This window comes from Mya arenaria, chromosome 4 (genome assembly GCF_026914265.1).
Source record: "Mya arenaria isolate MELC-2E11 chromosome 4, ASM2691426v1".
NCBI classification, from domain to species: domain Eukaryota; kingdom Metazoa; phylum Mollusca; class Bivalvia; order Myida; family Myidae; genus Mya; species Mya arenaria.
The window spans coordinates 72,246,222-72,273,840 of record NC_069125.1 but is presented as its reverse complement, the minus strand read 5'-3'; the positions used below and the strand labels follow the sequence as shown (position 1 = coordinate 72,273,840).

At 35.0% G+C, this 27,619-nt stretch overlaps 1 protein-coding gene across 19 annotated transcripts in view; it reads left to right on the top strand.

Annotated features, from left to right (window-relative positions):
* Positions 1 to 27,619, top strand: part of LOC128231357 (twitchin-like) — a 94,932-nt gene that overhangs the window by 15,409 nt on the left and 51,904 nt on the right. For 10 of the 19 annotated variants that reach the window (XM_052944052.1, XM_052944065.1, XM_052944055.1 and 7 more), the window contains exons 6-30: positions 1,092 to 1,400; positions 3,627 to 3,639; positions 4,045 to 4,261; positions 8,340 to 8,430; positions 9,889 to 10,115; positions 11,257 to 11,348; positions 11,639 to 11,918; positions 13,349 to 13,436; positions 13,617 to 13,675; positions 14,060 to 14,303; positions 14,790 to 14,818; positions 14,981 to 15,053; positions 15,439 to 15,467; positions 15,639 to 15,708; positions 16,854 to 16,882; positions 17,049 to 17,118; positions 17,488 to 17,516; positions 17,658 to 17,727; positions 19,685 to 19,990; positions 20,396 to 20,467; positions 21,591 to 21,656; positions 22,332 to 22,351; positions 23,908 to 23,955; positions 26,857 to 26,971; positions 27,270 to 27,512. In XM_052944052.1, the coding sequence (XP_052800012.1) occupies positions 1,092 to 1,400; positions 3,627 to 3,639; positions 4,045 to 4,261; positions 8,340 to 8,430; positions 9,889 to 10,115; positions 11,257 to 11,348; positions 11,639 to 11,918; positions 13,349 to 13,436; positions 13,617 to 13,675; positions 14,060 to 14,303; positions 14,790 to 14,818; positions 14,981 to 15,053; positions 15,439 to 15,467; positions 15,639 to 15,708; positions 16,854 to 16,882; positions 17,049 to 17,118; positions 17,488 to 17,516; positions 17,658 to 17,727; positions 19,685 to 19,990; positions 20,396 to 20,467; positions 21,591 to 21,656; positions 22,332 to 22,351; positions 23,908 to 23,955; positions 26,857 to 26,971; positions 27,270 to 27,512 (2,889 nt within the window). The remainder of the gene's footprint in view (positions 1 to 1,091; positions 1,401 to 3,626; positions 3,640 to 4,044; positions 4,262 to 8,339; positions 8,431 to 9,888; positions 10,116 to 11,256; positions 11,349 to 11,638; positions 11,919 to 13,348; positions 13,437 to 13,616; positions 13,676 to 14,059; positions 14,304 to 14,789; positions 14,819 to 14,980; positions 15,054 to 15,438; positions 15,468 to 15,638; positions 15,709 to 16,853; positions 16,883 to 17,048; positions 17,119 to 17,487; positions 17,517 to 17,657; positions 17,728 to 19,684; positions 19,991 to 20,395; positions 20,468 to 21,590; positions 21,657 to 22,331; positions 22,352 to 23,907; positions 23,956 to 26,856; positions 26,972 to 27,269; positions 27,513 to 27,619) is intronic. The other 9 variants (XM_052944066.1, XM_052944060.1, XM_052944061.1 and 6 more) reach the window with 9 other exon arrangements.

Here is a 27,619-nt window from a genome sequence, read left to right as displayed (position 1 = left end):
CAGTTTAATAATAATTGTTATTGATGTGTGTAGCAATTCAGTATTTCCTTCTATACATTTGTATTTACATGAGGGTTTGTAATTTCACTGATCTTTTTCCACAAAACAACGTTGAGTATTTATGATCGAGGAAATGAAAAAGAAGTCCAATATAGAATCTGATTCGGAGGAGTAAAGGCTGACTAAAATCCCTGGATATATTTCTGGAAAAATGTGCAAAATATTGAAAGGTATCTCAAAAATGCAATGGGTATCAAAATAGTTTGCAAAGATGCTAAAAAAAATGGCATGAGTGCTGGTGGATTTGCAAAATAATTAATGAACAATTGCATTAACTATAAAAAAAGGGCATTGATATTACCTGGAAAGTTTTTTTAGGATAGAGTTTAAAAGTCATGTTTTCTTTGATAGTATGAGAAGCATAATACATTCCTGGTCTCTGAGTGTAAATTAGTTTGGCACGAGAACAACTCTCTATTGCAGGCTAACTGGTTGTAAACTTGGGTTGCATTTTCTTTTCTTATAAATGTGTTTGGCAGCTGATGCTGTTAAATTAAACCTGCAGTTCATAAGTATTTAAGCAGTATCACATAATGTGCTGCTGTAGGCTTTAAAGATATATATATATATATATATATTTAGTCTGTTTTGTGTTCATCCTGGACATGGGTTATTTCTACTATACAGTTGATACTGACATTCATTTTGTGTAATATGTTTTATTGTCTTCTAAATTTCTTTCTATTTTTGTTTCTTCCTGCATATCAGAGACATAATTATCATTATTAAATTATTATTTTTTTTGCCATCTTGATAAATTTGAATTATATTTTCTATAAGCAATTAATTGAATGATTTGTGTAGTACTAGTGTATGCATTGCCAATTGTTATACCGGTAGAAGGCATGATTCGTTTGCAAATTTTAGTAGAATAATGAGTTCATTTCAGTATTTATTCACCATGTTTTTCAATCAAATCATAGATAGAGAAGCCTTCTTAATTTTAATTTTGTTTTTCGTCCTCTGCTTTTAGACATGGCACGTGGTTGTCTATTAGTTAGATTTATGTTGCATGTGATGTTTTGATTTAGTTGGTGCAGCCAAGGCCCAGGGAAGTCCGCCAGCGTTCGTACAGAAGCCGACCATTCGTCAGGCCAACAAGAACATAATCATAGAGTGCAAACTCTCATCAAACCCTGCTCCTCAAATCACATGGTTGCTTAACAATGCCATGATTGAGTCTGGGGGCAGACACACGATTACGCAAAATGTCGCAGATAATGTCTATGTGCTAGCTTTAGAAATAGCCAACATTGGCATACAAGATGGCGGGGAATACAAAGTCCTTGCTAAAAATGCACGTGGCGAGGCAGTGGCCACGATCAATCTAAATTTGGAAGGTAATTTTATATCCTGAAAGAAAACCCAACCACTCTGTCCCTGAAAACCTAATACCATTGACACTATAACTTTCTGTATACAATCCCATTTCATAACATAACTATTTTTCTTTCCTTTAATTCAGTTTTTATTTCCCAAACTCTACCCATTAAGTGTATGTTTAATTACAATTGTTATTGGTTTTATGATTTCCTTTATTATAATGTGCTGTGAAAAGGCAATATTAACAACATAAAAGCTGATAATTAGTATATGATGAGAAGATATGATATAACTGTTAAGTTTCATAATATTCCAAGTACAGGGGCAAAGGTTTCTGTGTCACACTGCTCACACAAATGAAACAGGAATAGTGTACTTTCTTTGCTTGTTTTTCAGTTAAATCTGGTAAGGCCCATTTGGGCTGCATTTACAGTTTCAAACTCTGTATTCAGTGTTGGTTTCAACATTTTCAACCAAGCTTTGCTTTTAGCCAACAGTTCAAGTTAATTTTAGAATGAAGGAAATTGGCACACATAAATGGGCTAAAGATTTCTCAACATTGAACAATGGGAATCATTCTTTACAGCACCCTCCTGCTCAACTCTTCCTTTTCCACACAGTTTGTGAGTGATAGAAGACATAATTGCACTATTTGACTTCCAAATACCTTATAGAGTATGGACCCTATACTCTGAGCTTAATACCCCCCACCCCCATCCAGTATCTTCACTCTAATTAAATCATGTATGAACATTGTATATGATGAGGGATAATAAAGTTACTATCTTATGATGAAATCTGAATAATTCCTTGTTAATCAAAGCTGAGTCTCATGCATCTACCAAACTGTTCTACATCTTTATCAGTGAGCAGTAATGGAAGTCCAGCTGACATGCTATCTATTAGCCAGATTTACCCCATGGTTCTGACCATCCAGCAGTGTACAAATCAGCACCATCTGCTCACAAATCTGTCTTAATTGCCAACTAATTACAATTAGGCTGTAGGTACCATAGCAGAAAGTGTTTATTCTTTATATTACCATATTATCATAATGGTTTATAATATGTGATAATGAATGACCATGTACCCTGTGTGGTGATGAAAGGCCAAGGAAAGGTTATCTGCTTCTGAATGATGTGTATGTGTTGCATGCTTGTCAATGATGATTTACTGTAAATCACCTGATCAGATCTCTGCACGAAAATGTTATGAAATATATTACAGTGAAACTGCGTTCCCTCGAACAAGCGGTCGTTCGAGAATCAGCGTTCCCTCAAGGTCTGAGCTTGGTCCCCAACATTTTTCCTTCTATTTTCATATAAAATATACCCACGCTGCATCGAAACCTAATTATGTCGAGCAGTCGAGCAATATCCTCGGTCCCAAGTACACAAATCGTGCACAAATCCTAATGGCTCCCTTGAGGTCATAATTTCACACTTTTTCCCGAATGCGTGTTCCAAAATAAACAAACAATTGCTAGGTGTTAAAATTTTCGCAAGTTGTAAAAATTGCAATGACAGTTGAAAGGCAATTTGATAAGGTGTAAAAAAAACGTTTATCACTGTTAACGCATGACCGATATTAGTTGATATGGGCATTTGAGATCATTATTATGAGAAGTTAATGACGAGAAGTTAATTGTGAGAAATTTACGAAACCGACAAGATGCGCAAATCAACAATCCTTGATTTTGCGAAACTTAAATCTGACTAATGCCACAATATGTGCTGTCATGCAAATGTTGCTTGTTAAGAAAATGTGCTTTTTTGTTAAAATAAACATTTCTATTTATTGTTTTTTCATTTACCATTTAGTTTACAACAGCCTTTGAACATATTAGATGTTTCATATCAAATTGGAAAATTGAAAATCGGGTTGTTCGAAACATCGGTTCCATTGAGGTTTTGGCTCGGTCCCTGGCGACCTCGAGCGATCGCAGTTTTACTGTAGAATAATTTCCATTATTTTTCATATGTTTCATTTAGAACCAAGTGATATCATGCATGACATGTAAATGTGTACTTTCTTTTTGCAAATACTTTTTTATTGTAGGATATTTCTAGTTTAGTACAATTATATAAGCATCATCCAGCATGTAATAAAATATTATGTTTGTAAGTTTTTATTTGTACCAATATTATTTCTTACTTTGGCTCAGGTAACTATAAATCCTATACAATGTTTCATAAAACAACAAAACCAATACCTAACTATCATTCTTCTGATTCTTTTCGCAGGTAAAAAGCCCCAGTAAGTATCAGTTTAAATATGTTATGTAAGATGTTTAACTTATCAGTGCTCACATCATAGTATAAAGGCCATTATGGAATAAAATAATATATCAATTTACTATTTATTACCCACACATAGAGCATGAATGTTCACTTAAAAGATAGAATAAATATACAAGGTGGTCTAGTCAACAATGTGTGCAGTTATATACACCATTTCATAAAATAAACTATGTAGTAACTGAGATAACATTACATTCCTAATCATCTATGGTGTACTATTGGTATTAAGTTTTTATGTGCAATAATTTGATGTCTTAGAACAGAATTTAATTGTATGATCTACTGAACTTCCTAAAAGACTCATTAACAAAGTTTATTAGACAAACTAGTTGTGTTGACTCATGTGTGTGTGACTGTACAGGGCTCCATCAGGCAAGGCCCCACACTTCCTGCAGAAGCCCACAATCAAGCAGCAGGCCAACCTGCTTGTGATGACGTGCATTCTCGAGGCCAAACCTGCCCCGGCAATAAAGTGGTTCCGTGAGACCCAGGGCCTCACAGACGGAGGCAGGTACATTATCAAACTGGAAAATGACTCCAAGACCCCAGATGGCTTCATCGCAACACTACAGATTAAGGTTGGTAACACACAATACAATATAACCGTTACATCATGAAATCAGAAACAAGTCATTTTGGTTTTATTTCTTCAAATATAATGACTGCATTGTATTGAACACATGAAGTCTTTGATCTGCTTATTGAATGCACATTCTAGATTAAGACCTATGTCTATCACTGCCTGGTACAGGGGAGGTAATAGGAACAAGCTGCCATCAACGTGTCTCCTGGCTGCTTTTATGATAAACGCTGAAATAGCTGACAGACATAAAAAACAACATACAGCAATAAAAATCCTTAACATACTATCTAAGGATAGTAACCATTTAAAACATGGAATATTCTAGTGTTCATTCTGTCATTAAGAATCAGCATTATGGTAATAATATCTGAGAGCTCTTATATCTGAAGCTATGCCAGCACTTGCCTCGCATGAATACTACTGCTGTAGGAGTGCACAGGTGTTACTGTGGGTAAAGGTGAACATCTGTTGACATTTTTGTTGATTGACTTTTTTCAAAGTAATTCTTGATACTATTTTTTTACAGTCTATCAATTTGTTTGGATGAGCATATATTTCATAAATGCAAAGTCCCTTGCTGATTTTATACAACAATCTACATCAATAAAAAGAATACCTTGATACTTTTTACAATGTTAGAAGGTATACCATGGAAAATGGCACAGCTCAGCAAAATGTTTGGGAGTATTGATTCAAAATTCCAGGACAAGCATTTCTTACCTGCATAAGCTTCTAGATGCATCCCTCTGTGTTCCTAATTGTAGTCTTGTGTTGGTAGGTTACCTGTGTACTTTTTTCCTATTGTGTAGGAGCATAGTGATCACTAGCAATAATTTCAATTATGACACATACAATTGTGGTTGTGGCATTTACTGTAATGAATAAGTACCTGTAATAAATTGGTTGCAGACTTCCACAATCCCAATCCCAAAACCTTGTCATGTAAAAAATGTAGTATAAAAATGAACCTACTCAAGGTCTCATGCTAATTAATGGACAGGATATGAATGTACCTCTCCACAAAGTTGGTCATGAAATATGAAGATACCATAGGGGATTCTGTGAATATCAGTTCACTGCTCTTTTCAAAGATATTAATTACTTTTTAAGTACATGGCATATCAAAAAGGCAGACAGTGTTTTCCATTTGAAGATAAAGATTCTATTTTCAACTTGATTGTGCAGAAACAATTACTTAATGTCTGTAGATGAGAGGAGAAAATGCCTGGCAGAATGCATTTCTTGCCTCATTGCAAAAGCAGAAGGTGTCAGAAGTCAGAGCTTTATCCGAGGTAGTTTACCAAACAAAAGCATTGCTGGGAATGAAGTCTGAACAGTTAACAAAACATATCTGAATAATGAAAACTGTTATGCATGTAGATAACACAGGTAGAATTCTTACTCGGGGATTGAACATTTGAGGCTCTACCAGGGATTGAACATTTGAGGTTCTAACAGGGATTGAACATTTGACGCTGTACCAACATAGTTTTCAAATGAAAAGGTCAACAATTTTATTATGAACTAATGCTCTTAGAGACATACATTAATTTTATAGCATAGCCTTGAAACCATGACATGGAAGCTTAATGGTTCAAGTTCAAAACAATGAGCAACAGAAATATCACATCAACACACCCAGATATACTGGAACTGTATTCACCAGAAGTATCCTAAAACTGTTTACCCTGGCTTCTTTTGCTATCCAAGTCATTAAGCGGAGAGTGGTGTTGTTGTGATGAATTAGAAAACTCATTATAGTATCAATACTGATAGCATTTATAATAATACTATAGTTGGCAGTATATTTGGGGTACATGTGAGCATGTGAGCTGTACACTCCTATTTTAATCATTATTTCAACAAGACTTAACCAAAAGTCTCAATAACTTTTTAGCGCATAATCATAATCAGTTCTGGCTAAGCTTTTTAACTTTATAATATTGGAAGTTGTCCAATTATCACCCTTGTGTAAGTAGTTCATTGCTCTGACAGGGTTTCATGTTTGAGTCAGATGACCAGAATTGTGGTGTGTCTGTGTGACAGGAACACTGGGCTAGATCGCTGTACATCATGTATTATACATGGGTTCCAGCACACAAAGACTCCTGGCACCATTCCTTCCAATGTCAGCAACCTCTTGCTCTCACATTAGATCATTATGCCTCCATTTGTTTGTAATTTGCCTTCCTGATTTCTTGATGGAATTATCTGATATTTTGAGTTTTATTGTTCATAAATTACCTGTGTAAGTGGTAGAAATATCATTAAGGACCCAGATTTTCTTCATGTCTAGAGAATCTCAGTAACTATCACTTCAAAATGTGTATTGTATGATTACTTCTTATCCTTGTAATATAATTCTGTATTGATGTTTGTTATTTTCTGCATTTTCAAATAAAAAAATGAAATGAAACCTTCTGCACCTGTCAGATTATAATTTGCCAAGAAAATGACATTGTTGAGAAACTATATCCGCTGATGAATGTTGTTTATGCTGTAAAATTAGACTTCTAAAATACCTTAGTACATGTATTCATAATAACAAGTACATCCTCTATAGCTGACAAAAGCTGTCATTGAATGACATTGATAAAGGGTGAGTAACATTTATACACAAATCAACAGGCATACAGGTTACTTGGATATTTTCATCAAATTTCATTGTATTATCAGCCATTGAACTTTGGAATTGTCTTCAAGCGCTGGTCTATTAACATTGAATCTAATTTGTCTAAAATTACGTTATCTTGGCAAATAGCTGCATACAATTGAAGCCGGGCTCTGACTTGATACCTGTCCAAGTGATGTTAGCATGGAAACTGAAACATTAATGCCTAAGTTCCCAATCCTTCGGAAGATTCAACCAGATAAATCTTTCCTTGTTGTTTTTTCTAATGTTTTGGGCCCCTTCACATTATAATTGGATTGTTATTTTCTAGATTCATGCTGGTGTGATGTGATACATTCTTGGAAAAGTTATTGCACTGTTGGATTCATTAGAGTGATTTCACAGTGATTTAAGAACTATACATAAGGTTCTATGCATTGTTGCTGTTGGTAATATAAATTGGAATTACATTGTGATCATCCAAATAATTTATGTTGAAGTGGCTTCAAGGATTATGGATGTTTTATTATGAGAAGTTTTACAGAGATGTGTTTTTGAGGAGTAATTTAAAGCAGGTTTAAAAATGGCTTCCAGAGGACCACGTAGGAATTATAACCGCAAAAAACTATCTGCCATATTAGAAACACCCCAAGATTTACCAGAGGTAGTGTGGAATTTCTGATAAGATAATTATTACCTGTGGCTACAGTTATTTCATACTAATTAGGAGTACATTCTCCTCTGTCTTATCTTGGTACATCTAGTTATGTAATAGCTTTGTAGTAGATTAGAGTAAAATGTAAGTTATCAGTTAAGTTATAACTAATTACTGGACAAATGGAATGTAGAATTCTTGCTGTTTTCATATCTATTTTAATGATAGTGGGCTGCCTCTAATTATTTGTTATTTGAGTTTGACAATGTTAACGTATAATAAATAAAAAGTTACTTTTTCTATGCATTCAAATAGATGAAAAAAACAACAAGCATTTTTTACATAGGCAGTATCTTAAAAGTAGATTTATGAGTAGCATTTGAAAAAAAAGAAATAATACGATATTGAAATAGTATTTGTACCAGTCTACACTTAAAATGAGTGCACATGAGAAGATAATATTGTATGATTTGCGCCTGTCGGCACTACCATTGTGTGTTGCTCTAGTCAGCAACATCAGATGACATTGTAAACGTATTATATTCATTGTCAACTGTTTTATTTGCAAGTGTCCGCACTACCATTGTGTGTTGCTCTAGTCAGCTTCATTAGATGACATTGTAAACGTATTATATTCATTGTCAACTGTTTTATTTGCAAGTGTCCGCACTACCATTGTGTGTTGCTCTAGTCAGCTTCATTAGATGACATTGTAAACCAGTCAGCAATACAATTGTGTGCAGTTAGAAGCCCTTTGTTTATCTACCCTGAAGTTGATTGCACTACAATATTGTGTGTACATTACAGGATCCGAAGCCAGAAGATGGGGGTGCCTACAAGTGTACGGCCACAAACGATAGCGGAGAATCCAACGCCAACATCACTCTCAACTTCTCTGGTATGGTTTTTACATGTCATAGAAAAGTATATACATATATATAAATATGTTCTGTGTTTTTGAAATCTATCTTGTACTGTCATTCGACTGATTATAAGGAATTGTTTCCATCTTCATCTACTCTACTATAAGCATGGAGTGCAGAGTAAATAATATCCTTTTACTGAATAATTTTACATAAAACATACATTGTAGTTTACCATTTACAGCCAAACCTAAACCAGGTAATAGTGTCACATAATTATTACACAAATAATATATACATTCACAGACTAGTTAAAAGTATTATAATGCGATTTGTATCAGAAATATATCTGCTTTTGATTGTATCTATGCTTTCAAATACAATATCTTATGAGTGGAACTTTGCATGCACATCACTAGATATATTTAGTTAATGCTAGAGCATATTTTAATACATCAAACTTAAAGTTTCTTCCTCCAATTTAAAATATTGAGGTAATAATAATAAGTATACTCCCTTCAGAGAAAATGGAATTATGCATGAAAAATTCAGATGATTATCTTTGTTGCAAGAAGAGAGCTAATCTTTTATTCTTATTAATAGACGATTTAATTGTATTTGAAAACTTGTAATATGGACTCATTCTTCAAAGAGAAGATAACGATAGCAGAGGTGTCATCTGTGATTTTCCACTGTATTTGTTGAATGTCCTAAACTCATGATGAACAAACACCAACACTTTTACCCCACTGATAGAATTGCTTAACCTTGGCTTAGCATTAATGTACACATGTTTTGTAATAAAATGCAAAAGATACCTGGAAATTAAACCAAGAAACTAACTGTTGGTTCTTATGTTGGTTAATTTGCCATTAAGTGATCGTAATTATGCCTGAAAGGTATAACTTCACTTCTGGTTTCCTATTAACATCTTATCCTATAGGTAAACAGAAGTATTGTGGGGGTGTAGATGTTTCACATTACATTTTGATTCCAGGGTTGCATTATTAGGTCATGCAATGTACATTATTACCCATTATAACACATTGTAGTTCTAGTTATAAGAAAAAAAATCTATTTTTTTTATTTTACAAATTTTGTAGATAGGCAAATATGTTTTGATTTATTTAAGCACCATTGCGACAAAACTTTAGCATATTATTTCTTAGCATGTTACTTTTTATAGTAAACACTTTTATAGATATTAAGATAACATAACTATTCTATTTTGAGTTATTTACTAGCCGAAAATCAAATATAAGGTGGATTTAACAGTGGATATATGATGGAGTTTAAACTTTGATATTTTTGTTTAATTCCTCATTATTTTCTGAGCCATATCCCATGAAAGTTCCAGAGAAGGATACTTAGAAAAATATCTACATTTTCCTTGCTAAGAATACTTATTGTTGTTTTCAATTTAATCTTAATATCAATTATCATCCACCTCACTGCCTCATTTCCCTATCTACTGGTTTCTGCCCCTACTGTAGGAGCCCAGGCGGGCAAGGCAGGTGGGAAGGCCCCCGTTTTTAAGGAGAAGCCGAAGGTGAGCCAGGAGGGTGGTGGCAAGAACCTGGTGATTGAATGCAAGTGTACCGCGAGCCCGAAACCATCGCTCACCTGGTACAAAGACAACCAATCACTTACAGAGACAAACCGCGTCAAGTCCAGTGTCTCTGGCTCTGGAGAGGATTACATCATCAAGCTTGACATTCTTGTGAGTAAAGAGAAATATTCCTCCATAAAATCCCTTATTTCAATTTTGTTCTTTTTTTTGCCCCGGAAGGTGGGAAAATTAAAATCGCACTGTCCGTCCGTCCGTGTGTCCAGCTCAATAACTCGTGTCCGGGCTGTAACTTTCCCTTGTATGGACAGATTTTAAAATAACTTGCCACATGTGTTAGGCATACCAAGACGACGTGTCGGGTGAAAGACCTGTGTCCCTACCTCTTAGGTCAAGGTCACACTTAGTGTTTATTCACAATGGAATGCTGCATATAAGGACATAGAGTATAGGTTGTCGTGTCCAGGCTGTAACTTTCCCTTGTATGGACAGATTTTAAAATAATTTGCCACATGTGTTCGGCATACCAAGAGGACGTGTCGCATGCAAAACCGTGTCTCTACCTCTTAGGTCAAGGTCACACTTAGTGTTTATTCACAATGGAATGCTGCATATAAGGACATAGAGTATAGGTTGTCGTGTCAGGGCTGTAACTTTCCCTTGTATGGACAGATTTTAAAATAACTTGCCACATATGTTCGACATACCAAGACGACGTGTCGCATGCAAAAACTGTGTCCCTACCTCTAAGGCCAAGGTCACACTTAGGTGTTTATTCACAATGGAGTGCTGCATATAAGGATACAGAGTATTGGTTGTTATGTCCGGGCTGTAACTTTTTCTTGTATTGACAGATTTTAAAATAACTTGCCACATGTGTTCGACATACCAAGACGACGTGTCACGTGCAAGACCCATGTCTCTACCTCTAAGGTGAAAGATACACTTAGTGTTTATTCACAATGGAATGCTGAATATAAGGACATAAGAATGTAGGTTGTCAAGTATGGGTGGTATTTTTTATGTTCAGAGGCAATTTAAAATAACTTACCTTATGTATTTGTTTGATCTTTAACTTTTCATCTACTGACCTTGTTCATAGGTCAATGTCACATTCAGGGGCATTCGTCACATACTGTGACAGCTCTTGTTTATAAATAAACTAGCTACATATGCATAGCACACCAAAGCTGCTTTTGTTAGCATAAACATGCAACATAAATGACAGTAGTTGTCTGTATGGTACTGTTTTATATTTTGATCGATTCCCATCCCAACTTGAATGTTCTTGCAGAACTTTACAAAGGAGGACGGTGGAGTGTACAAGGTGACAGCCAAGAATGACAGCGGTGAGGGCACAGCCAACATCACCATCAACCTGGAAAGGTATGAATGCTGTACTCTAATTGGTCAAATACTTATGTATCAATACATTTTCATGACACAATACCAATTAAAGAAAAAACTTATGCAAAAAAATCTTTTTTGTGAAAAACTCAACCTTAGTCCTAGAGGTTGTGATATATTGACTTTGTTAATCACAGTAAATTAAATTTGTCTAGATTATCAGAATTTGTGCTTAACACTGTCACACTTTAATTTGCATAGTGTACAAAGCTCTGATTACAATATGGTTTAGTTAGAACAACTCAAAATGTTTGATGTTACCCCTACAGTGCTGCCCCTAAGCCTCAGGAGGTCAAGGAAGACAGCAGCTTGCAGAAGCCGGCCGCACCCACTGGTGACGCTCCGACACTAGTAGACAAACCAATTGTGAAGTTAGAAAACAATGGCCAGATCCTCACAATCAGATTTATCATCAAGGCAGCGGCCAAGCCGACGGCAACATGGATTGCGGCAGGACTGCCTGTGAAGAGTGGGGGAAAGTACTTCCTTAACATAACGCCAAATAAGGATAACAAAGAGGAATATGTTGTCTTCCTGGAAGTCAAATCTGTAAGTCAAACCTCACACTGTACAGGACTGTATTTAGCTCAACTATTCGAATGAATAGGTGGGCTATACTACTCACCCCAGTGTCAGCGTCCGGTTAAAGTTTTAGGGCAAGTTGGGATTTTCTCTTATAAGTCCAATACCCTACATTTAATTGACTTAATACTTCACGCAGTTGTTCAGGGCCATCACATGATGATGTTAGATAACTCCATATTATTCTTTACACAGATTATGGCCCCTGATTGACTATGGAACTTAGGTTAAAGTTTTAGGGCAAGTTTGAATATTTATTAATAACTTCTATATCCTTTGTTCAATTGACTTAATACTTCACTAGGCTGTTCAGGACCATCAAACAATGAGGTTACAATTAACTCCATATTATCCTTAATACTAGTTATGGCCCCTGATTGACTTAGGTTAAAGTTTTAGGGCAGGTTAAAGTTTTAGGGCAAGTTGGGATTTTCACTTAAAACTCCAATACCATTCATTCAATTGACATAATACTTCACACAGATGTTCAGAGCCATCACATAATGATGTTAGATAACTCCATATTATCTTTTATACAAATTATGGCCCCTGATTGACTATGGAACTTAAGGTTTTAGGGCAGGTTGGGATATTGTTTAATAAATTCTATACCCTTCATTCAATTGACTTAATACTTCACACAATTGTTCAGGACCATCACCCAATGAAGTTACATAACTCCATATCCTTAATACAAGTTATGGTCCCTGATTGACTTGGGTTAAAGTTTTAGGCAAGTAAAAGTTAAGGGCAAGTTGGGATTTTAATAAAAAAACTTCTATACTGTTACATTACATTGTTACATTAAATTCACTTAATTAAATTCAAAATTATTTACGACCATCCTACAACATAGAAACATAACTCTGTTTTAGGCCTAAATACAAATTATGGCCCTTGAATTTTTTTTTTTATTTATTTATTTTTTTATTTCCTTTAAACGGCATATTTGTATATTCTTAACCACATTTTCATAATGGGAAATCAAGTTATTTGAAAGACTTGCGTCATTGTTTGGGCAGGCTGGTGGGAGGGCAGCATCAAAGTCACCTTATGTATCGAATAATTTTAGTTAGGTTTGACATTTAGAGACCAAACTTGGTATTATTACATCATTATTGTATTCTAAGTCAAAGCGGCGTAGTCGAGCGCGCTGTCTTATGATGGCTCTTGTCTTCAAAGTAATCATGAGCATGTATGGTTACCATCTTTTTAATTTCCTTGGTATTGTATTTAATTTACCATTAAATAGTTTAAAATGCAATTTTTCAAGCAATTGTTATAAATGAAATAGTAATGGTCTTTATTTTGACCAAAAGGCATCAATGTTGATGATTTTAAATGAGATAAAACTCTCTCTCTGTTTCTTTTAACGATAAGTTTTTTATCCATTTCAGCCTAGTGACCGAGACTCGGGTGTGTACAAGACGAACATCAAGACGCCCCAGGGGGAGGTGACTGGGGAGACCAAGATCAACATTAAAGGTATGTGGACACCTTAAATTACAAGTCTTCCTTAGAAGTGTACTTTGAAACATAATTTTTAATATAAACACATGAACTAGGAAGTTCATTTTTTAGGAAAAGGTTGGTGAAATGATAGATTTTGACAATACTTATTTTCCAGTCATATTGGTCAGTCCAAGGATTTGTTGTTGTTTTCAGAGTTATTGTCTGCAGTCAAAGGAGACCCTCCTAAATTCACCATGAAACTTGCTCCAAAGGTAAATCAATTTTCTTTTGTATATACAGACATATCACAACAACTACATAATCGGAGACTGTACTCATCTCATTAATATACCTAACCTAATATCGTCAAATTTAGCGTGAATGTTTCTGATAAGTTAGAACATCTATTAGGAAATGATGGCGTTATTGGTCAGCTTAGGCAATGTTTACTTACTTCAGAAAGTAAAACTGTCAATATAGTTTGTGATCCTTGCTTCAGATTCAATTATAATTCTTCATCTTACAATCTGCTTCATGATTATATTGCTCCAATGTGACTCGCAAACATACCAACAATTTACCAGGGTGAATACATTGAAATATCAGAAACATATAAGGTTGCACTAAAGGAAGCACCCAAATTGATGCTATTGTAGAACATCACCGAGGGAGAGACTGTGGAGCTCAGCGCCAAGGTAACAGGCACCGAGCCCCTGCAAATTAACTGGAATAAGGACAAGAAGCCCATTGAGGGCTCCAACAATGTAAAGATAGCCTTCGCCAGGGGTGTGGCAACCCTCAACATTGCCAAGGCCAGCCCCGGGGACGCGGGCATGTACTCTGTAGACGCCAAGAACCAGCACGGGTCTGCTTCCTGCTCTGCCACTCTAGGGGTCAAAGGTCAGTGCCATAACTCACTTTTGTCTGTGTCACTCATTTTTATTCTTCACTTGGCATTTCATTAGTTTTCATTTCTTTCCAGATCATTTTTAAAGAGGAAAAATCTCTCAGTTTTATGTTGTTTTTATTCGAACATCATAAGAATTTTAGCTTGGATTTTATTTCAATATTGTCAGTGTTTTCTGCAAAATTTGATAAAAACAGGAAATGTCTGCATGCAAAATGCATTTTCCTTGTAGTAAATCTTACTGAAGTGCACATTCAGGAAACAGAATTGCAAAAACCAACTCTGTCAGAGTTAGAGAACAATATTTTTAGATTTCTTTTCATTGTGAATGATGGCAGTTACCATTACTTATGTGCCAATCATGTCTGGTTCACCAGGTGTGGTATAAAGTGATTTACCTCCAAAATGTGCCCAATAACAGTTGCTAATTAAGTGTTTTCGACTGGTTGAATATCTCTTAACATTTTTGATGATTTCAGAAGCAGCAAAACCAGTGGAGGAAAAAGTGGTATGTTAAGGCACAGTTTCAGGTTTTTGTTAAATCCTTAAATTTTTTTACCTCTCTTCTTCAAAATTTTGATTCATTATTGAACAATAAATTTAGCATAATGTCAATAAATAAAATAAAAATTTATTCCTAACATGATAAAAAAAAAAAAAATGACTCCAGGAGGAGAAGAAGGAGTCGAAACCAGCTGAGTCCAAGAAACCAGCTGATGCTGCCAAACCCGAGGACAAGAAAGGTAGACAACTCTTGCCATGTTCACATAACGCAGTCCCTTATTTTGAAAGTAGTCATTCAAATGTGGAATTAAGAAATACTTACTTTGATCAATGTGGTATAGATTCGGGTTTATATGTATTGCATTTTCCTGGTAATAAAACTTATTAAAGTGCACATTCAAGAATTCAGAATTGCAAAAAAAAACAACACTGTCAAAGTTAGAGAAAATATTTTAGATTTCTTTTCAGTGTGCATGATCTCATTTACCATTCCTTATGTACCAATCATGACTAGTTCACCAAGTGTGGTATGTAGTGATTTACCTCCAAAATGTACCCATTAATTATTGCTGATTAAGTGTTTTCGACTGGTTTAATATCTCTTAACGTGTTTGATGATTTCAGAAGCTGCAAAACCAGTCGAGGAAAAAGTGGTATGTAAAGACAGTTTCAGTTTTTTTGTTAAATTGTTAAAAAAAAATCTAACTCTTCTTCAAAATTTTGATTCATTAATTGAACAATAAACCTACCTTAATGTTAATAAATGCAATGAAAACAAAGAATTATTCCTAACATGATAACAAAAATAACAAAAATGCCTTCAGGAAAAGAAGGAGTCAAAACCAGCTGAGTCCAAGAAACCAGCTGATGCTGCCAAACCCCAGGACAAGAAAGGTAGACAACTCTTGCCATGTTCATATCACGCAGTCCCTTATTCTCAAAGTAGCCATACCTATGTGGAAACAAGATATGATTACTTTGTTCATTGCGGTATAGATTTTGGTATATATTATGCTTGTTGGGAAGTCCATATTCAAAAAATCAGAATTGCCAAAAAAGGTGTGTCAATGTTAGAGAAAAATATTTATGCCCCCCTATCAAAGAAGAAGGGGTATATTGTTTTGCACATGTTGGTCAGTCGGTTGGTCGGATGGTCGTCGATCTGTTCGTCCTTCTGTTGGTAGACCAAAGCTTGTCTGAGTGATAACTCAACAATTCCTGGACATATGGTCATCAGACTTGACATGAAGGTTGGGCCTTACCAGTAAATGACCCCTATTGATTTAAGGGGTTAGAGGTCAAGGTCACAGTGACTTTGAATATGAAAAGGTTGTCCTTGTGATAACTCGTCAATGCTTGCACCCATGGCCCTCAAACCTGACTTGGAGGTTGGGCCTGACCAGTAGATGATCCCTATTGATTTAATGGGTCAATGTCACAGTGACCTTGAAGGCAAAAAGCTAGTCTGTGTGATAACTCCACAATGCCTGCACCCATGGCCCCCAAACTTGACATTAAGGTTGGTGGTGACAGGTAGATGACTCCTTTCGATTTTGAGTTCGTAGAGTCAAAGGTGAAGGTCACAACTCTTATAGGTCATTAAAATTTTACGTCATATTTACTTTTTATTTGCTGCTTAGAAGATACATGTTAATCTGCAAGTATCAGTCATCATCTTAAAATGTTAAAAACTGTACTTTCTATCCTCACACTATGAAGAGTAATAATCTTAAGACTGCCTCAAAGGCATCCAATGTCAATGACAACTCAGCTGTCATTTCAGTCCATGCATATTTTATTCAATAATCAAAATATTCCTGACAACATGGCACTTAGGGGGGCATAATGTTTGACAAACATCTCTTGTTTAGATTTCTTTTCAATGTGAATGATGGCAGAAGCCATTACTTATGTGCAGATCATGTCTGGTTCACCAGGTGTGGTATAAAGTGATTTACCTCCAAAATGTGCGCATTAACAGTTGCTGATTAAGTGTTTTCGACTGGTTGAATATCTCTTAACATTTTTGATGATTTCAGAAGCAGCAAAACCGGTCGAGGAAAAAGTGGTACGTAAAGGCACAGTTTCAGGTTTTTCTGTTAATCTTTAATATTTTTCTACCTTTGTTCTTCAAAATTTGTATTCATTAATTGGACAGTAAACGAAGCATAATGTTAACAAATTAAATGAAAAAAAGAGAATTATTTCTAACATGATAACAAAAATGCCTTCAGGAAAAGAAGGAGTCAAAACCAGCTGAGTCCAAGAAACCAGCTGATGCTGCCAAACCCCAGGATAAGAAAGGTAGACAACTCTTGCCATGTTCATATAACACAATTCCTTATTTTGAAAGTAGTCATTCAATTAGTTACTTTGTTTATTGCCATATTTATTTTGGTATAATTTTATATGCTTGTTGTAAACCTTATTAAAGTGAATATTAAAAAATCAGAATTTTTAAATAAAATGTGTCAATGTTTGAGAAAAATATTTTAGATTTCTCTTAAATGTGCATGAGCTCATTTACCCCGGTACTGTGTACTTATGTGCTGATCATGTCTGGTTCACCAGATGTGGTTTGAAGTGATTTACCTCCAAAATGTGCCCATTAACAGTTGCTGATTAAGTGTTTTAGACTGGCTCAATACCTCTTAACATGTTTGATGATTTCAGAAGCAGCAAAACCAGTCGAGGAAAAAGTGGTACGTAAAGGCATAGTTTTAATTTTGGCTATATTTTGTATTTAATATAATATATGAATTGATTATTAACTTTGTGTAATGTAAATGTATTAGATAAAAAAGAAGTATTCCGAATATGATAACAATGAAAAATGACCACAGGAAAAGAAGGAGTCAAAACCAGCTGAGTCCAAGAAACCAGCTGATGCTGCCAAACCCCAGGACAAGAAAGGTAGACAACTCTTGGCATGCTTATATAATGCTCTCCCCTGTTTTGAAAGTAGCCATTCCCATCTGAAAACAAGAAAAGATAACTCTGTTTAATGTGGCATAGATTTTGGTTTATATATTGTGCATTTATTTGGTGTGTTATTATATTTATTTGAGAATATAGATATTTGTTTTTTTCTTTGCTATTATTTTGCTTTTTATATGAGTAGAATAGGCTTTTGCATTTCAATATACAATAATCTAGTTGCCACAGCTGTCCATTAAGTTATGCTGTCTGTAGTCATCTTAAGTTTGGATTTATTTTGATTTTATGAAAAACATTTAAAATAGATAAATCAAGCAGTTTCAAGATATTTTGTGGTTCTTTGCTCCTTAAACGCCACTGGTGCTTTCGAGGAGCAAAGTATTGATTCGAACATCTTGAAATTGAATAAATGTGATAGACTTAATGCATCATGAATGAAGTGATAACTCTGCACCTAATGTAATATCTGCACTCTATGTAAACTATGCACACTATGTGGGCTTTTCTGCAACAGTCAATGTTAGTGCAGTGAATCACAAATATTTAGCACATGATCTATAAAGCCAGTGTAATATAAGTACCTTACTTACTTATGTTGGCTTCAATACCAATTTGCCAGCTTATGATTACAAAACATGAGAACAATGTATAAAAATATATAAAAATAAATATATTTATAAAAATAACTTTAAAAACAACTACATTTTGAAAAGGTCAAACAATATATAATTAAATGAGGTACTATATATTACCTGTAAGAACAGTCTTTGAAATAACACTCTTGCCCAAAGCTCAAGTCATGTAACATTACAGTGATGTATGTGAAAAAGGTGTCCGTCCTCCCAAACAGGCAAGTCAAATTTGATTGTTTCTCTCTCAAAAAATGATGATACAGTATGAGAAACATTGACTGGTTTTTCATTGATGTCAGTTTTTTGTCTAGACCTTTAGCGGAATCAGTATGTTTTTAATTCTCATAGGTAAACCCTTCTATTCATTTTCATCGTCATCTTGTCTATTTAAAAAAAAAAAAGTTGGGGTATTGCAATAGCCCTGGTATGGCTGTCATCATCAGCCCTGGTAAGGCTGTCATCATCAGCCCTGGTATGGCTGTCATCATCAGCCCTGGTACGGCTGTCATCATCAGCCCTGGTACGGCTGTCATCATCCGCCCTGGTATGGCTGTCATCATCAGCCCTGGTATGGCTGTCATCATCAGCCCTGGTATGGCTGTCATCATCAGCATTGTGCAAAATCCTCGGCCATAACTAAAACAACTTAAAATATATACTCAATTGAAGCTTAGTACGCATGTTGCCTGAGACAATACACACATATAAACAAAATCCATAACTCTTACTATTTTACAATCGTTGAGTTATGTCCCTTGTATGATTAAGAAAACCCCCCAGACACTTTGTTTATTATTTGGTCTTTGTAAGAGTGAAGGGTCACTGCCCTGTAGAATATTCCAGTATGAAGATGTGTATAATGAAATGAAAGCAGACTTGGTGTCCTCATTATTTTGTCAATATGAAACCAAATACTGCATTGCTTGCTTTTATTTAGGCAAGTAAGAAAGGTTTCAGGTGAGAATATTTTAAGAGCTGCATTCCTGACTGGGCAAATTCAGCAAAATTATTATTTTGAAGACTGCTTCATAAGTATATAAAAGCAATAAAGCACAGCATACTTTCTACTGTCACTTCTTTGGACCAAGAGTTGTGTGATTTTATGGTTTCATACCAGAATATAACAAATATTACCCAAGCCAATCATCCTTTTTTACAAACCTTTGTGATTATCTTTCTTTTATCTTTTATATTCCCATGTCATTGAGTTTCTGATGTTCCAAATATGCATTCTCTTGGTTCATACCCTGTTATTCTCTATGTCTTTCATCACTGCTTGTAATTATCTGCCGAAACATTAGAGCCAGCACCTAAACCAGAAGAGAAGAAAGCTACTCCTAAGCCCAAAGAAGAACCAAAACAAAAAGTGGAACCAAAAACTAAACAACCAGAAAAGCCTACAGTCAAAAAGGAAGAGCCAAAAGAAACAAAACCAGAACCAAAAGAAACAAAAAAGCCAGAAAAGAAATCAGAAGAAAAGCCTGAACCAAAGAAAGATAAGCCAGTGGAGAAGCCAAAGGAACCGTCCCCTGCTCCTCCACAACAGAAGAAGAAGCTGTCAATTGCTCCCTCTATCGTGGTAGATGATGACACCCCAAAAGTTGTAGGTCAGTGATGTGGGGTTTGCTGGCTCAGCTTACAGTGGACATTTGTCTGTACTGTGTCTGTGTCCTGTCTTGTTGTCAGTGTCGCTGCTTTACTATTACTGTACACACATGGTTTAAGGTGGAGGAGAGGCATTTACCTTGTAACTACATGGTTTTGATAGGATCAAAACACTTCCTTTGTCTCCCATGCTTAATGCAGATGTCAATGTGGTTATGCAATTGTCTATGCCCGGTTAATCATGACGCATGAGTTGAAGTGGTTTGTTGTGTTAACTTTTTAATGTAAGGGTTAATGTTTGTTCTATAGATGAAAATGTCCTCTCAGTGAAATCAAAGTGGGGTTTGTACAATTTTCTCACTAGATGTGCTTCCTATTATTTGGTTTCTGGCAATATTCTTGTTCAGGCAAATCCAAGAAGGCTGACAGCAGGAAGCCAACTCTGTACGCCAAAAAACCATCCATCATTGTTGAAGAAGGTAAGTGCTCCCTGTGATAAAATAATCAGCATAATCTACTATAAATACATCTGATTATATCATTTGAAATATTTAAATCTATTTTTAACGCGTTGATTTCTGCTGGTTATTTATTGCATGCAACGGAATCTTTCTAAACTTAAAACACAGATTTGAACCAGGCTTTTATGAAAAATAAAATAAGCTGTTGTGTATCTTTTACAGAATACCTTTTTATCTGGTTCAGATTTGTAACCCTTATTATTCCTGTGACCTTCCTTAGTATATCGACCTTGACCTTTAGTCATTGTTTCTAGGCACCATACGCCAGAGCTTCTGTCAGTGTACATGTGCTGTAATAATGCTAGGATATTGCTAATTCTGTTCACCCCATTATAGCCACATGGTCGACAAACGCTAGTCTCCTTAGAAAATGTTCGTAGGGGGCTTACAATTTCTTTTTATTTCAATCACCGTCCTAGTACTTTTCACTAATGCTCTAACCTTTAGAGCAGATATACGTAATTACAAACATTTAGGCAGATTAACATCAGTGGCTTCTAGATCTGACCAATATCAAAATAGCAGTCCTTTATGTTTATCTATATGGATATAAATGTATTAAACTAATTATACTGCATTTCAATACTGTAACAATTCCATGTTGTCTGTGTATATAAATTAACAATAACCCAATTTTTATGATAAAAGAATCACTATTTCAAAATGATATGAAAACAGTTAAGGTCCAATGACATAATAAAAGAGGACTATAATTGACTGAGAACATACTTAATTCTAATTTTTATTTGAGTAATTAAGGGAAGGTCACTGGACCAGTTACAAGCTCTCGATAACTCCAGTTTCAATCTTTGACGACTCGGCTCTGTTTTTTCTGCCTTCCTTCTCTCCAAATTTCCAACCTGGCAATATAGCAATGATATTTTTTGGAGGATTTTTTTTTGTTTTCAAACTGTTTTGTAAACTGTTAGCAAATAATTTTATTTTTTATAAATGAGTGAGGAAAGTTGTTTACACTGTTAGTAAAGAAATATTAATTAGCGCATTTATGAGTAACGCCATACAGCCAATGGGCTCATAAGCTATATTGCCAGTGTGCTAGTGTGTGCTCTCTCATTGGAAGATGATCGTCTTGCTGATGATGAAGAAGACTCCCTTCACAATGGGCTGGTTCCCAGTGGATCAGAAGGTTAGTGTGTCGCTAGTTAGTTCAGGTTATACAAATGTTATCCACAATTTACACAAAGTTAACTATAATAAGTCTGAAATATTATTTAAGATAGGTTTGATAATGCATATAAACATGGATTTATCCCGAAAGTTACAAGTTTTCAAGTACAATTAATTTACATGACAAACCTACTTTATAAATTTTGTACATGTATGTAAATAAGAGCATTTTGTTGGATTCTGATATGCATGTATCATTTTTAAAGCTCAAAGGAGTAACGTCTGTTTAACTAACAGACATTAGCGAGTCTTGACAGTGCATGGTGTGTTTATGCTGCAAAGAAATACTTGAAGATAATTCTTACATATTTTTATGTCCAGGAAACAAGATTTTCTTTCAGAGATTCCGTGATTCTATTTTTTCAACTTTAAACACCTAGTATTAAGTACACATTCCAACATTTGGAAATAGTTTTGTTCTTTTAACATTCCATTTTTGATGAGCAAATCATTTACAACATAAAATGTCTGCATTATGTTTTTTTTGTACATTGGTAAGTGTTGTTATTATAAAAAAAACAAAAATAATTAAAAATACTCCCCCAATTATTATATTATTACCAGTCATACAATAATGTGTTGTTGTTTTCTGTAATAAAATATGTCTCCTTGTTTTTTTCATGGCGCCTAACAGAGGAAGTCAAGTCCGAGGAGGTGTGTATTTTTATTTTCTTGTTATTCTCCAGTAGAAATAGTTTTGATGCCAACGCCGGCTAATTCCGTTCCCGCTGACATGTCCCCAACCATACATGTTTAATTGAACCTCGCTTACAACTGCAAGCTCCAAAATGATAAAAGAAATACTGCGCAGTCGCTGCTGCTGGCTTTAATGGTCCGATACCAAGATTAACAAACAAATCTTTAAATATCTAAGTACATAAGCTGCACTGCACTAGCATCTTTGATTGATCTGTACTTAGAATAATACAAATAATGCAAACTGTATTTCAGTGGTTTTGTTTCAGAAAAATTTACTCGTAATATTGAGTTTTGATTTTTTGCTGATTTAAACAAAGTAATGATATATATATATATATATATGTAAGTCAAAAGTATGAAATGATGGCAACAAATGATTGATTTGGCACATCCAAAATGCTAGCGATTTGATGCAATTGTATTGTTTTGCAGGCGGATAACAATATAACAAATGATGCTGATGATTATGTGATATATGAGTCTGACGAGGTTCGGATAGACTGATGGGAAGAATTGTTCATTATAGGGCAAAAGTCTGTCGTTCCTAAAACAACTGCAGCCAACTGTATAAAACTTGGATTAGTTGTCCACGGGGGATCTTTTGGCTAGTTGATTCGTTTAAACAATATGATTGGTTAGTAGTTATTGACCAATCAATAAACATTTAAGATAACTTTGACCAAACCAAAAACATCACCAGGTTTAAATAATTGGCTGCTATTTATAACATAACGTACAGGTGAAAATTTGGTTGACAAGATGTACAGATTCTTGCCCTATCGGTGATCGGTTTCTTGTAGAACAAAGGCATTAGATGAAGTGTAGTGCGTTTTCATTTGTTCATAATTTTGTGTATAATAGTCTGTACATGTTAGGAAGTGTAGTTTGACATTTGTAAGAGAAATGTCTGATGTATAATGTGTCATTATGAAGTCTAGACAGCACTACAGTATCAATTGCATAACTTTTTGTTTCTTATGTACATCTACATCGCAAGCGTAAGAGTGTGCGCAGCGGCATCATTTGACACCTGCTGGTTGGCATTCGCGCGCATTATGCTCTCGCTACCTTGTGCACTTGCGCAGCATTAGGCTTGCCATTTTGTTGCTGGCCGTGAAAAACAACAGTAAACTGATGCTTAATTTTTGCAGCACAAAACTATGCAATTGAATTACATAATATTATGCTAGCAAAATGCAGATTTTTTGATTTTTTGTCAATTAAATTTGATTACTAGTTTCCAAATTTCAAGACTTTTTAAATCAGTTTATTGTTGTTTTACTACTGCAAAGCTGAAGAAATTTGTTATTTATGCTTTTTAAAGATATTATAGAATAGTTTCGAGTTTTAAGTTTGTTTTAATAGACTTAGATTTAGTAAACTGTTTTCCCTGTAGAGACTAGTTTGCCTCCCGTTTAATTCTTTTTTAAAAACGACAGCGAATTATTTGAGTTTGTTTATTGATTTTCCGTAAGTGCAAGCAGTCACGTTTTCTGTTTATGTTTTTCTAGACAGATGAGTTAATTAAGGTTACAACAATTGATGTTATTGAGAAGAAGGTACGAGTATACTGTTTTGTGATTGTAACATTGCCTTATCTGTATCTATGCTAAAACTTCTTAAACTTCACTAACCAGCGCTATCACCATGACAACCATCATTCATCCTCACCTTAACATTCTAGAGAATTATTCAACATGTTCACTGTGCCGTGGTGGTGGTGGTGGGTGTGAAACACCGTGTTGAACATCTAATTACTGCTTATCTTATTTCAGATGTACTGATAAAAATTATTCTATTTAAATAAAATCACATCCTTGGACATCAAAACAAGCAATAAATATGCATTAACCATTCATAGTATCGCCATTTAGATCATTCTTGTTCCATGCTGCTATGTTATCAAATGTTGTCTCTGAAAGGCCCAGTTTTGTTACACCAAAGCAATGTACAACAATCGTAAACATTCCAAAACAATGTTTAAAATTTGCAGGGTGCTATCAAAATCAAGTAATATTACCTGAGTGAGTTTGGTTTGTGGTCATCAAGCAGGACAAGTGGGACTCATCTGGGTACTCTGGTTTCCTCAACAACTCAAGACCACACTCTCGCATAACATCGTGCCAACAAGAGTGATGTTATAACTTGTTTCACAATTGTAAAATAAATAAGTTTAAACTAATATTAATGTGCTAGGACTTTTTCTGTTATCATTGAATGGAACTGGGCTTTTCTTGTTGACCTGATGTGTTGTCCCCATGCCTATTCATGTATATTTTATTCCTGGTTACAAGTTTGAATCTGTTCTTCTACATTTTTCTATATTATCTTTGAACATGTAACAGTTGTGCTTTTTGACTACTGAACAAACTAAGATCAAACAGTGATATGCTTGTCTTATTGCTTCAATCAGGGACCTTAAGCTAGACCAGAATTGATGTGCAGGGTCTGTCAGCTAGGGGGCGGGATCCCTTTAAAAAAAATGGAAGTGTGTTTTCCGTTATATCTTGGAATAAAAAAGAATGCACACATAAAAAACAGATAGAAAAGAAAGCCTGGCTATTATTCTTACCTGAAGCATATACCCAATAAATGAAGCAACTATACCCAATAAAATGGCTATTATTTTTACCTGAAGCATATACCCAATACACGGGCTATTATTATTACCTGAAGCATATACCCAATACACTGGTTATTATTATTACCTGAAGCATATACCCAATACACTGGCTATTGTTATCACCTGAAGCATATACCCAATACACTGGCTATTGTTCTTACCTGAAGCATATACCCAATACACTGGCTATTATTCTTTCCTGAAGCATATACCCAATACACGGGCTATTATTATTACCTGAAGCATATACCCAATACACTGGCTATTGTTATCACCTGAAGCATATACCCAATACACTGGCTATTGTTCTTACCTGAAGCATATACCCAATACACTGGCTATTATTCTTTCCTGAAGCATATACCCAATACACGGGCTATTATTATTACCTGAAGCATATACCCAATACACTGGCTATTGTTATCACCTGAAGCATATACCCAATACACTGGCTATTATTCTTACCTGAAGCATATACCCAATACACTGGCTATTATTCTTACCTGAAGCATATACCCAATACACTGGCTATTATTCTTTCCTGAAGCATATACCCAATACACGGGCTATTATTATTACCTGAAGCATATACCCAATACACTGGCTATTGTTATCACCTGAAGCATATACCCAATACACTGGCTATTGTTCTTACCTGAAGCATATACCCAATACACTGGCTATTATTCTTTCCTGAAGCATATACCCAATACACGGGCTATTATTATTACCTGAAGCATATACCCAATACACGGGCTATTATTATTACCTGAAGCATATACCCAATATACTGGCTATTATTATTACCATAAGCATATACCCAATACACTGGCTATTATTCTTACCTGAAACATATACCCAATATACTGGCTATTATTATTACCATAAGCATATACCCAATACACTGGCTATTGTTCTTACCTGAAACATATACCCAATACACTGGCTATTATTCTTACCTGAAGCATATACCCAATACACTGGCTTTTATTCTTACCTGAAGCATAATTACCCAATACACTGGCTATTATCACCTGAAGCATATACCCAATTCACTGGCTATTATTCTTACCTGAAGCATATACCACATACCCCTTAAGTTTAAAATGCATTTTTGGACTTTTTAAAAATACCAGTTTTGAAAGTCATGTACAGGCATTTAGTGCCTACATGGAGGGTATCACAAATGCCTTTTCCTGCTGGCACTAATGACAATTGTTTGAGAGTGGTTCTGAAATAATACTACCACTATCTACTAATTCTCAGCATAATGTTGGTATATTAAGGACACTTTTCAGTATAAATTCATCTTCATTCACTCATTAAGCAGTGTTGTATTGTACTTATCTGTGTAAAAACTGGTGTATGTGGCTTTAATTGTTGCAAATAAATGATTGCAAACTAAAATAGAAAATAATCACAGTATGAATCATGAAAATAAATGAGTTTTTTTATACAGATTTAACTTGTTTTACTCCTCAAAACAGCTTGCCTCCACTGCTTTGTGTCCTATGATGCATTGATTCTTTTCAGCTTTCAATAATAATTATTATTGTAAATACAAAGAATTATTTGTGAAGGTATTTGTCATTCAAACTGACTGTGGGGGCATTTTATGTAGTCTTAATTGTTTATAGGAAACACACATTTACAAAAGTACATGTTATGTCTGTCTTTAAATGTCTTCTTTTGAATATATTACATGCTCTACATGACTGTGTAAATAATTTAACATTATCTCATAAAATGGCATGTTTGAATATGAAGGCTTGCGTACACCGTGTCTGCATGTCAATTTTTGAGTTAGAAGTACAGTTGTGTTGGGGTGTATGTCCAGGAGAAAGGTGAAGGGCGCAAGGTCGGAGTTCACAAGGAGAAGGACAAGGACGTGAAGATTGAAGGCCCCACGCACAAGATCAAGGACAAACCGACAAACCAGAGCATCATTGAGGGTACAATTATCAGCTTCACTATCATATAACTCTTTACAATTGAGTGTTGTTCTTTGTCTTTAAAATTTGGGATACTTTTAAGTGTATAAATATCAAAGTTGCTTTAATAAAGCTTATTTGATTATCTGCTCAAAAAAATGTAATGTATTATACAATGCAGAAAATGTACTGTATCATTTTCTTGTATATTATTACCATATTGCAAAGTACTATGTACTAATTATTCTCGAAATAATGTATTTAAAAAGGGTAATTCCAATACAATTGCGGATGACCATCACCTATTTTGTGTGTTTAGGTGAACCGTTAAGGATGCGCATTGGTCTAGAGGTGCTGCCTGACAAGCCTTTACCATCTATCAAGTTCTTCCGGGCTGGCCGTGAAATTCGTGAAGACTCGCGTACCAACTATGGCATCAAGGACAACCAGGCGCTGCTGCAGGTGAAGAAGACACGGTTCACTGATGAGGCAAAGTACATGCTGCAACTAGAACAGGAAGGTGTCGTTGTTGACAAAGTCGTCTGGAGCGTCTTCATCAAAGGTAACCTCTTCTCTACTTAGTTTTGTTCAGGAGTATTTAAATTAACAGTAATAATGATATTGTATGATAAAATTAGTTGCTTAAAGCCTTGAAGTAAGACTGCTGTT